The sequence below is a fragment of the Sus scrofa genome, chromosome 15, assembly GCF_054392235.1.
Source record: "Sus scrofa isolate SSC_HxYL_T2T_F1_AM1 chromosome 15, Sscrofa_HxYL_maternal_Yorkshire_Landrace_v2.0, whole genome shotgun sequence".
Taxonomy (NCBI): Eukaryota; Metazoa; Chordata; class Mammalia; order Artiodactyla; family Suidae; genus Sus; species Sus scrofa.
In genome coordinates, this window is record NC_139397.1 from 30,726,745 (window position 1) to 30,739,740 (window position 12,996).

Sequence of the window (12,996 nt, forward strand, 5' to 3'; positions counted from 1 at the left end):
GCTGTGGTGTAGGTCGCAGACGTGGCTCAGATCTGCTGTAGCTGTGGCCATGACATGGGCCAGTGGCTACAGCTCCTATTCGTCGCCTAGCCTGGGAACCTCCACATGCTGTGGGTGTGGCCCTAAAAAGACAAAAACACACAAAAAAACAGCTACAACGTTCTTGCTAGCCAAAGCCTAATCCAGAACAAGACCCTAACTCTTCAATTCTGTAAAGTTTGAGAGGTGAGGAACCTACCAAAAAATAGTCATTTTTTGTTTTTTTAATTGAAGTATATTTGATTTGCAATGTTGTCTTAGTTTCTGGTATACAACAAAGTGATTCAATTTTATGTATACATTTGTTCTTTTTCATATTATTTTCCATTATGGTTAAACATAGGATATTGAACATAGTTCCCTGTACTATGCAGGAGTACCTTGTTGTTTATCTGTTTTATATATATAGTAGTGTGTATCTGCTAATCCTAGACTCCTAATTTATCCCCCCCCCCCATATCCTTTCCCTTCTGGCAATTAGAATTTTGTTTTCTGTGTCAGACAGTCTCTTTCTGTTTTGTAAATAAGTTCATTTGTATCATGTTCCAGATTCCACATGTAAGTGATGTTATATGATATTTGTGTTTCTCTGACTTCACTTAGAATGATAATCTCTAGTTGTATCCATGTTGCTGCAAATGGCATCATTTCATTCTTTTCATGGCTGAGTAGTATTCCATTGTATATATGAACCACATTGATGGACATTTAGGTTGCTTCCATGTCTTGGCTATTGTAAATAGTGCTGAAGTGAATATAGGGGTGCATGAATCTTTCTGAAGCTGAGCTTTTGTCTTTTCTAGGTATATTCCCAGGAGTGGGATTGCTGGATCATATGAGAGTTCTATATTTAAACTGTTTTCCATAGTGGCTGTGCCAATTTACATTCCCACTAACAGGGTTTGAGGGTTTCCTTTTTTCACACCCTCTCCAGCATTTATTATTTGTAGATTATTTTCGATGATGGCCCTTCTGACTGGGTTGAGGTAGTAGCTCATTGTCATTTTGATGTGCATTTCTTTAACAATTAGCTATGTTGAACATCTTTTCATGTGCCTACTGGCTATCCACCTGTCTTCTCTGGAGAAATATCTATTAGGTCTTCTGCCAGTTTTCCAAATGGGTTCTTGTTTTTTTGTTGTTGAATTGTATGAGTTGCTTGTATATTTTGGAGATTAATAAGCCCTTGTTGGTTGCATCCTTTGCAACTGTTTTCTCCCATTCCGTAGTTTGTCTTTTCATTTTGTTTATGGTCTTCTTTGCTGTGCAAAAGCTTATAAGCTTGATTAAGTTCCATTTGTTTATTTTTGTCTTTATTTCTATTGCCTTGGGAGACTGACCTAAGAAAACATTTGTATGATTTATGTCAGAGAATGTTTTGCCTATGTTTTCTTCTAGGAGCTTTTTGGTGTCATGTCTTATGTTTAGGTCTTTAAGCCATTTAGAGTTTATTTTTGTGTCTGGTGTGAGGGTGTATTCTAAGTTCACTGATTTATATGCAGCTATCTGATTTTCCCAGCACCACCTGTTGAAGATACTGTCTTTTTCCCATTTTGTATTCTTGCCTCCTTTGTCAAAAATTGATGGACAGTAGGTGTGTGGGTTTATTTCTGGGCTTTCTATTCTGTTCCATTGATCCATATGTCTGTTCTTTGTACCAATACCACACTGTTTTAATTACTGCAGCTTTGTAGTATTGTCTGAAGTCTGGGAGAGTTATGCCTCCTGTTTTGATTTTTTCCCTCGGGATTGCTTTGGCAATTCTGGGTCTTTTATAGTTTCACATATATTTTCAGATTATTTTTTTTAGTTCTGTGAAAAATGTCATGGGTAATTTTAACAGTATTAACTTCTCCAGTATAAGAGCATGGACTTTTTTATCCTTTAAAATTATCTTAAATGAAGGAAGGAAAATAACAAGTAAAAGAGAACATATACTGTTTATTCACCCCCTGCTTGTCCAACAGACCACCAAAAGAAAGGCTAGGAATCTAATTTCTACTATCCCTTTCCCTCTGACAATGGTTCTCAATTTAGGAACCATTTCATCAACCTAAAAAAATATTTTCAAATCTGGTGAAAGATAGCCTTCAGAGGAAGAATGGATATTCCATACTATAATATCAGTGTTTTGAACATTTTCACAGGGCCCCATGCCAAAATTTTCCCAGAGAAAACTTCCAAAGATAGTAATAGATGAACTATCATAATTGTGATTTTCTTATCTCTAGGCATGCTTATAAATACATCTGTAAATAGAAACCTGGCATTCTTAATACAATCTAATCTTTTGATATTGACCAAATTCCACAAGCAGCCCATTTTACAATGAGAAGCACAAGGCTACAGTACTGTATATAAGAAGAGATCGGCCCCAATTTAACACATTAACCAACACAATTTTAGAAAAGAACCTGAGATCCTAGACCTTTCCATAAAAGTTTTGGGGATAAGATATAATAAAGTAATTGTTCACTTTAATTATTCTATCTTATCTATCTATCTATCTGGCAAGGATGGATGAGAGAGAACATTCCCAAGAATGACTTACTTCTTTAAGTTTACCCAAATTTAAACAAAGTCAGAAATTAAAGACAAGAGTATTATGGACTTAAAAAGCATGTTTTTCATAAAAGTCGATTTCATGGGCATTTGATCATAAAAGTCCTTGATCAAAAGAGCTAATATAATTTTTAAAAAGCCAAATCAATTTTGAACAATATTCTCAAATTATTTCTAAACTCCATCCATTGATAAATAAAGTGATAAACTCTTTACAACTAAAGTTAAGCATGAACAAATCTTATTGTTTAAAATGATAACACATAAACTGTATGGATTTTAAATTCTGTATCTTCTCCATGCCTATACAAGGATGCTGGAAAATCACTAATAGGAAAACAGGAGCCATCTTAAAACCAACAAATATTACACCAACAAATATTATATTTTACTCTGCTATCCTGGTGAAATGTTGGGGAAGTTCATGTACTTTGTACCCAAACTGTGTTCACATGCTGCCTCTTTCGCTTGCAATCTTAGAATCTTTTAGTAGTCACTTAAACCCTGTGTCTTGGTTTCCCCACCTATCCCCTACCTTTAAAGGAGGATAAAAAGTACTTACTACCCATAGAGTAGTGGTAGGAATTAAAAGAGTTGGCGCATAAAATATGCTTGAAATAATTGGCACATGGTAAATACTGTAAAAGTGGTAGCTCTTATTATTACTGTATTTCTCCAGTAAATTGCAGAAACAACTTCAACCTTTGTCATTTTCTTCAAAATCAGAAACTATGCCTCTTGGTTCTCAAAATTCCCACTGCCCAGATAAAATAAAACTCATCATTTGAGAATTCCTTGCCTTTTACACCTCCTTACTTCCTTTCCTTTTGTAACAAAAGAGGTATTTCTTCTCTAGGGCAAATTCCTTCACCTGTAATTCCAAACTTAATCATTCCTATGACCTCAAAAACCTAAACCACTCTTACTTTTCAAGAGAATTATTTTCCCTTTTATTTTTTGCCGCACTCATGGCATGTGGAAGTTCTCAGGCCAGGGACTGAACTCACACCACAATTGTGACTTGCGACACAGCTATGGCAACACCAGGTCCTTAACCCACTGCACCACAAGGGAACTTCCTCCCCATGTTTAATAAAGCCTTCCTCCATTCCACACAGCCATACAGCTGACATACTATCTCCTTCCTCCAACGAAATTCTGCCATCCTCACCATGACAGGAAGTTTTAAATTATTGGTTGATTTAATCATGTTCATAGAAAAAAATAACTGGCATTTCTCTTAAAATGGTTTTCTCAAAAATGAGACATGGTTACAATATACCAGAAAATAACTGAGAGTTGGCTAAACCATGCATATAACTTATGTCTTTTTTTTTTTTCCTAGGACAGTATTAGGCTGATCTTAGATCTAAAGAATCTGTTCATTTTCATCTCTTATATTCTCAACAAATATTATACAGCAATAGAAATAATGGTATAGAGGAAGAGAAGTAAGTGTAGTTATCTGAGATCCTTCCCTAATTGACTTTTTACTAGTAACATTAATTATTTTATGGTCGTTTACTTTGTTTAGTGTTTATCATTATCATTTGCTGCCTATCATTATCATTATTAAATTTCTTATTAAGAATATCTGAAAAAGAGAGCTCAATAATGTAATGACAAACATACTTAAATCTTATACACTTTCTATCCCCCAAGTACAAATACTTCATCTCAAAAGGCAGAACAGCTTAGGTGTTTGTACAGCATAAGGATGACATATGTCAACAGTATTATATAGTACCACAGTGTCTATATGAAAAATTATATCAATGTGACCTGATTTGCTGACATGACCTAATTTGAAGCACTGGTACTGTATTCCCATCTGCCTAAGACATTGTAGGATATAAGAAAAAGAGAAACAATGAGAGTAGAGAAAGAAACCTATCCTGGAGATCTATAAAACTAGTATGGACGGAGACCCATTTGCCTGGAAGACTGCATATAACTCTGCCTAGAGAAAATTAAGAGGACAGATGACCCACAGATGTCCTTTCTAGCCCATTGCTCTCTAGCCACAATTAATGGGCAGTGTTAAAATAGTGATGTAAATGGATATGGAAAATACTTGCTTCCCTAGAAGAGCTGACAGGAACAAGATTTTATACTTTACACATCAATTTATTTATTATAGCCTTTTAAAAACTACAAATCACAGGAGTTCTCATCATGGCTCAGTGGTTAATAAATCTGACTAGGAACCATGAGGTTGCGGGTTTGATCCCTGGCCTTGCTCAGTGGGTTAAGAATCCGGCGTTGCTGTGAGCTGTGGTGTGGGTTGCAGACACAGCTCAGATCTGGTGTTGCTGTGGTTGTGGCATAGGCCGGCAGCTGTAACTTTGATTAGACACCTAGCCTGGGAACCTCCATATGCAGCAAGTGCAGCCCTAAACAAAAAAGCAAAACAAAAAAAAATAGTAATAATAATAAAGATACATGCACCCCTATGTTCATAGCAGCACTATTCACAATAGCCAAGACACAGAAATAACCTAAATGTCCATCAACAGGTGAATGGATTAAGAAGATGTGGTATATATACACATATGTACATACACACATATACAATGGAATATTACTCAGCCATGAAAAAGAATGAAATACTGCCTTTTGCTGCAACATAGATGCAACTAGAGATTATCATACTAAGTGAAGTGAGTCAGAAAGATAAAGACAAACACCATATGATACCACTTATATGTGGAATCTAAAATATGGCACAAATGTACCTATCTACAAAACCAAAACAGATTCACAGGCACAGAGAACAGACCTGTAGTTGCCAAGAGGAAAGAGGAAGGGAGTGGAATGGATTGGGAGTTTGGGGTTAGTAGATGCCAACTATTACATTTAGAATGGATAAATAAGTCCTTAGTGTATAACACAGGGAAGTATATCCAATCTCCTGGGGTAGACCATCATGGAAAATAATATAAAAAAAAGAATGTGTTGTATGTGTGACTGAGTCACTCTGCTACACAGCAAAAAGTAGCACAATATTGCAAATCCACTATACTTAATTAAAAAAATACAGGATAAAAGGTAAATTAACTATCATAAATAAATGAATAAGAAGCACTGTAAGTTGAAATAGATAATTTAGTAAAAACAAGAGAGGCAAAGAGAATATCAGCTGATGAATGGACAAATAAAATGTGATATATCCATGCAATGGAATGTTATTTGCTAATAAGAAAAGAAATTAAACACTGAGAAATGCTACAATGTGGATTGAAAACATTATGCTAATAAAGAAGCCAGTCACAAAAGACCACATATTGTGTAATTCCATTTATATGAAACGTCAAAATAATCCAGTCCATAGAGATAGAAAGTAGATTAGCGTTTACCTGGAGCTAGGGGTGATACAGAGACCTACAGTGGCAGGTAAAGTGGTTGCTAAGAGTGAAGGGTTTCTTTTAGGTTGATGAAAATACTGTTGTACAAGTTGTACTGAGGAGACATTGACGTTAGTGGAGGAGACTCTGGAAGAAATATCTTGTTTGTGAAGAGGTGGGGAATGTCTCTGAGACTAGGGATACAGTGATTATATAGTTTGAAAGTTTGCAATGGTTGGTAAGTGAATGTACCTTAAAAATACTCCAACTTGACATGTACTTTTTGAAAGGCTTATCACAGTAAATATAGCTCTTTAGGCAAACATGCAGTTTATTAAAGTGGTTCAGTTACCATGACAACATATCCGGAATTTATAGCTCTTTATTTTGAGAGGGCTTCATTTCCACTTTCTGAGGCACTAAAATCCAAGGCTAAAGTTCTTAACAGCCTCCAGTCTCATTGTATGAATTTTTATTTTTTGGAAAACTTAGGCATATGAAATGTAGCTTGCCGAATCAATCTTATGTCTTTATAGTCTGATGCATGAATTTTAAATAGGTATTTTTCAATTTTGAAATGCCCCCATTTTTAAGTTTTAAAAATTACTTTCAAACTACATATGGTCATAATTTAAATGAGGAGAAACGGACATTTCAAAAAATAACAGTTCCCTAAACTTATTCCCTGGGGCAAGCACTTTCTTTTCTTTTAGCTCATTTTAAAAATCACTCAGCAATGTGTTTATCTTGCTTCTTGGTTTGTATTACTGGTTGCTTTGTAATTTTAGCTGTCATCAATTGGCTTCCTAATAGGAAGGATAAAATTTTAGCTCTTTTGTCCCTCATCCCCGTCCTCAAACCCAGACCTTTCCCCTATTCTCATTCTTCCAACAAAGTGATAATTTGGGAGGTAGGTAGATTGATAGATTGATAGAAAAGGAAGAAGAGTTAGAGTTATAATTTTACTAATTGTATAGACGTTTCTACTAGTTTGGCTTGATTATTATTCACCATGTATATTATTAGAACTTTGTTTATAATATTAACATGTGAACTATGTAATGCACTATGTATATGTTATTTTCCTTTACACCTCATATTTACTAATTCATCCTCAAATTTTACCTTAGTTAGTCAATCTCCTCTTGATATGGTTAATTAAACATTAGCATTGCATTAATTGTATAATCTTTAAAAAAAATTTCCCTTGTAGCCTTTTGATGTAGCTTCAGTCTGGACTGTTGCTCTTTGTGTCTGCTGCAGAGCTGTCATCTGGGATTTTTCTCAATTTCCCCTTGTACTGAATTACTACTTACTTTGTTATTATTTTCTTTATTTGTTTACTCCCTTATTTTGCTCCAGTAGCCTCCTAAGCAAGAGTACATTGGGGGTAAATTGCTTGAAACGCTGCATATGTGAAAATAAATGCCCTTGTTCTGCTTTTACATCTGATTTTTAATTTGGCTGGATATAAATTGTCAGAAATCATTTTCTCTCAGAATTTTCAGTACTGATGTTGAGGTATCCAGTGCAATTCAGAGTTTTTATTCTGTTTTTTTGGTTTTTGTTTTTTGGTTTTTTTTTCTGTGAAATCTGTTCCTTCTCTCTCTGGAAGCTTATAGAATTCTTTGTTGTCTGTGTTCTGAAATTTCATGATAATGGACCTTACTCTGGGTCCATTTTCATCCATTGTGAAAGAACTTCTATGGGCATTTTCCACTTCCACTTTGGAAACATACAACTTTAAGATCTGTAAAATATTCTTTATTTTTTAATTATTTCCTTTTTCTGTATTGTTTCTTAGAACTTTTGTTATTCATATACATGCCCTTATGGCCTGATCCTCTAATTTTCTTATCTTTTATATTTTCTCTGTTATTTTCCATCTACTTTCTGGAAGATTTCTTCAGCTTAGTAACCAGTGCATTTTTAATTCCTACTATTATATTTTTAATTTCTAAGAATACTTCTCCCCTACACTTTCCCTTTTTTTGTAGTATCCTGTTCTTGTTTTAAAATGTAATCTCTTCTATTTTTTTTTCTCTCTCTCTCCACGTTGTTGATCTGTTCATATAGGTTGTTTTCCACATATGTCTGGTGATCCTTGATTGTTTGCTTATATTTACAAGTAAGACATTAAATGTTGACTAGAACGTCTTCATGGATATGTCTTTTAAACTATGGCCTTCAGTAAAGAGTGATCTGACCAGGATATCTTGCTGAGGAGCCACAGTATCAGTATCTTTAGTCTTTTCTCATCAGTCAGGTTTTCCAGAAAGGAACCATTTCTTGTCATTCTGCTCCCCTGTCTAGAGGGCATTAGTATGTCTGTTCTGGAACCCTTGGCCTAGAGGTGAAGGGAGAGGGACAGACCCTAGTGTTCATTGTGTAACTTTCACCTAATCCTCATGGTTTTTGGAGGATGACCTACCACCCATGTAGGATTCCTCCATCCAGATACCCTATGTTTTGCCCTCTCCAGAAAATAAATCTCTATAGTTTTCTGCCAGGATGGGTTGGGAAGTCACCTCTTATGGGGAATGGGTAGGGAAAGGATAGTGATCTGTGTTATACTTAACTATTTAAACAGTCTTTTATCCAACCCTCCTGTTTTAGCCACACTCCCATCGTCACTTCCAGAGGTGACTTTTCCTAACACCTTTTAGATCACTCCATTTTAAACCAGGTACTTTTCAACTTTCCATTCTGGCCGCCTAGAAACTGCCAGGTTGGCTAATCAGTTTCCAGGCATCTGTCTACTTTTTCAGCTTCCAATGTTCTCTTGCTATTGATCCTTCTCCAATTCTCTTTTTCTCTATACATTTTGCATCCTTTAAATATAGCATTGAGAAAGAGTGGGGGTTAAATGTGTTCAGCATGATGTCTTTTCCCAAAATTTCTAAGTAACTAGTTTTTAACATTTGGAAGATACTATATCCATGTTTTAAATTTAATTCATGCTCTCCACTTTAAATTTAACTCCTAGTTAATTCATTTCATATTGATTTCTTACTCTTAATTGGTAACCTGGCCTCAAGTTAACTGAGAAAAGCTTATCCAGTGTGAACTATCTTGATTTTCTCCCTTCTACCTCACCATTTCTTTGTATCTCCCCCACTCAGATTGCCCTCCTTTGTTCTTAATCTCATGACTCCAGCCTCTTCTGTGACCTCCATTCTGGAGACAAGCTGCATCCCCTCATTTTCCATTTCTTCTTAGCCTTTCTACACGTTCGACAACCTATTTGTAAATCTACCTGTTTAAAAAAAATTAATAAACCAACTTTTCTTAACTCTTAAACTTCAACCCAGCTTTCTTATTCTTTTTCAGTTTCTCTCCCACACACACACAAAAAAATGCTATTCATTTGATTTTTTATCTTCTATTTTCTCCTTAACTCTATTCCACTTAGTCTTCTATATGAGCTCTCCCCCTACTTTAATTTCTTTTTCTGCTGCCCACAGCATATGGAGTTCCTGGGATCAGATCCGAGCCCCAGTTGTGACCTACAGGGTTCCTGCCGCAGGTTTGGCAACACCAGATACTTAATCCACTGAGCTGGGCCAGGGATTGAACCTGTGTCCCAGCTGTCTATCGACTCCGCAATCTTTTTGTGCCACAGCAGAAACTCCTATATGAGCTTTTTTAAAAAATTACTTTCTAAACAAAACCTCCAACGCCTTCCTGTCCATAGCCCACTTAGCTACCTACTTTCCTTTGAAACTTGTTCCCCGTTTTGTTTTTTTAGTGCTAATTCTTGTTTTGTTCTTAACACCTCAGTTTTTTTTTCCTCTGGTCCCTCTTCCACATGTCCCTTTGAATGAAGGTTTCTACTTCCTTAGGCTGCCAAGAGAACAAAAAAGTTCATAGAAACTTACTGATTTTCTAGAAGTTTTTCTTGCTTTATTAAAAGAAAGTGACATGATTTTTTAAATAAACATTTTTATGACATTAATAAGGTTTAACTTTTCATATTTAGGCAGGTGCTGTAAGGGATTATATTAAGATGATGCTGCAGAATGATTCGCTTAAATTTCTAGTTTTTGCTCACCATTTAAGCATGCTCCAAGCTTGCACAGAAGCTGTCATAGAAAGCAAGGTATGTTACCATTTATCTACGAAATACTTCTTAAAAAGTGTGTGTGGGGGGGTTGTTTCTGTTTTGTTTTTGGCTTTACTGGCAGCATATGGAAGTTCCCAGGCCAGGGATTGCATCTAAGCCTCAATTGTGACCTGCACCACAGCTAAGGATCCTTAACCCCCTGCACAAGGCTGGGAACGTAACCTGCATCTCAGTAGCAATCCCAGCTGCTGCAGGGACAACACTGGATTCTTAACCTGCTACACCACAGTGGGAAATCCAGCAGGTATATTTTTCAAAGGGATAAAATCATGTTTTTTAACTTCATATCCCTTTTCAAGCATTAGGTAATGTGTTCATTAACATTACCAAAGGAGTAACTCCAGTGACTTCTTCATAGAAGAAGGTATGATTGTATAATATAATAAAGTGCTATATATTAAAAGGTGCTTTTTCATTATCACATTGTATCTATAAAACACTTCCTGAGGAAGGGCTAATTAGCCTTAGGAGTAATTTTTAAATGACTGAACAATAATATTAGATTTTTTAATTCTTATTCCATTTTACCTTAAAACTACTGAAATCTATTCCAAATGTGTCTCTTCTTCCCACTCCCACTTCACTGGCGTGTTTAGAATCCCATTTCGTGTCACTAAGAGTTAGAAAGGTAGATAGTTATGGTGTTGGAGGTTAATTTCTCCCAAACTCTCCTTAGCCTGACAATGTGTTTTCTTTAGAAATATCCTCAGAAGGTTTTATAATCTCCCTTAATGGATAGTAAATGGGTCACTGTTCAATTTATATGTGTTTTGTGAAGATATAAAAGGTTAAGGGATATTCTATTTAATAATTAACTTGATTCCCTTTTAAAACTGATAACTTGTATGTCTCAACTATTTAAGGCAACATTTTACATAAAAGCCATATAAAAATCAGACAGTTTGAAACTCAGGGCTTATACTTGTTTTTTACAAAGTGGAGTAATAAGTTATTTTTCACTAATGTAACACACACTGATTGCTGTTCCCTTTTCTCAATTCAAATTGTTCTTAAACAACACCAAGGGTTCAGTTTAGCACTTAATGTTCCCTCATTTTTAAAAATATATGTTTTCGTGTCTTGATTCCCCACCTCAGGGGAGATGACCATATCATATATATCTTTTATTGAATGTTAATGTGAAAAAAGAGAACTCAAATGGTACATTAAAAAAGATGTGTTCCCAGTTAATGTTGCGACATTTCAGAAATAAGTGCCCCACTCTTCATGAATCCCAAATATGTGGGCAGAAAAGTCTCTTTTTTCCTTTCTCATATGTCTGACTTTATTTTTACTTTGGAATTAGTGATCCTGTAACTTTAAAGTTAGTGTGATCTATCATTTAAAGTCTGCACTTCAGTTCACACAGAATTTTACCGAAGGCAACACTAGCTTAATTCAGTAATCATTATGGAGCTCCTGTTGTATATATGGCATTTATATATGTGGCATTGAGCTTGTCACTGAGGGTATGAAGATGAATTAGACATAGATTCCACCCTCAAGTAGCTTAAAAGCTTTAAAAATATGAAATTATTACAAAAAGCTATTAAGAAATTTGGTTAAGATTCTCCTTATATAACATTTCCTAACCTGTCATCTTTACTAGTTTCTGTTTTATTATGTGAACATAAAAATAAGTTGTAAAATACATGTAATAAGATAGGTTCAGGACGTTCCCATTGTGGCTCAGTGGTAATAAGCCTGACTGGTATGCATGAGGATGTGTGTTCAATCCTTGGCCTTGCTCAGTGGGTTAAGGATTTGGCATTGCCGTGAGCTTTGATGTAGGTCGTAGATGCTGCTGGGATCCTGCATTGCTGTAGCTGTGGTGTAGGCTGGCAGTATAGCTCCAATTTGACCCTTAGTCTGGGAACTTCCATATGCCTCAGGTGCAGCCCTAAAAGGCAAAACCAAAAAACAAAAACAAAAAAAGATGGGTGCATAGGAGCTTGTCCTAATTTTGCCATCTCTCTCATTGTGGATGCTAGACTCGCTATGTTAGGATTGATGGAAGTGTTCCGTCTTCAGAAAGAATACATCTGGTTAATCAGTTTCAAAAGGATCCTGAGACTCGTGTGGCTATCCTGAGCATTCAGGCTGCTGGTCAGGTAAGAAGTTTCTGGTCTAAATTTGATAAATGTTGTTGAGATAATAAAAAGGCCCGTAAGCATAACTATAACTTTGTATCTGGTGTGATAAATACTCAATCTATGGTGGAGGGTGCTAGAAAGTGTAACAGAGGTAACTTCCACAAACACTTTCAACCCTGATCTTCCTAAACTTTCAAGGAAAGAATTTCTTAGAAGAGTGTAATTAGATTGTAATACTTTTTCATGACTTTTTCCTTCCTTTGAGACAACATAGAATTGTTTTATCCCCTTCTTATAGCACTTATCTTACTTGGTTGTTCTCATCAGAGTTTGTGAGACAAGCAGGCCTAAAGGAAAAGAACTCTTCCATCTTTCTGAATGTTTTATGGTATGTTCTTGGTTTGTCCCTTAGAATTAGGTTTGGCTGCAAGTAAATGAAAACACAAATTGAGAATGATTTAAAAACATAAAGTTTTATTTTCTAATATGGACAGTCCTAGGCTTGTGTGGTGGTTCCACAAGGTCCTTAGAACAACCTAGGCCCCCTGGCTTTCTGTTCCACCAATCCTAGCAAGTGTTTCTTATCTAGGAGGGCAGCTATGTGATCCAGGCAGCTGACTGGAGAAAGGCATGCTACATCTGCTCGGCCTGCAATTAGTCCCATGGCCAAAACTAACTTCCAGGGAAAGTAGCCTTTATTCCAAGTAGTCATGCTAACCATCACGTATTATGTTACAAAGGAAAAAGAAAAGAATAGACATTAGTCTCTGCCACTTGATGTAAGAGAGGACTCTTCTGGGTTTTTTTCCTATGAACATTCTAAAACACTGTAATA

General features: G+C 35.8%; 1 protein-coding gene across 5 annotated transcripts in view; it reads left to right on the forward strand.

Moving 5' to 3' along the window:
* Window positions 1–12,996, forward strand: part of ZRANB3 (zinc finger RANBP2-type containing 3) — a 302,772-nt gene that overhangs the window by 230,966 nt on the left and 58,810 nt on the right. For all 5 annotated transcript variants that reach the window (XM_021075255.2, XM_021075253.2, XM_085001387.1 and 2 more), the window contains 2 exons: window positions 9,925–10,044; window positions 12,060–12,179. In XM_021075255.2, the coding sequence (XP_020930914.1) occupies window positions 9,925–10,044; window positions 12,060–12,179 (240 nt within the window). The remainder of the gene's footprint in view (window positions 1–9,924; window positions 10,045–12,059; window positions 12,180–12,996) is intronic.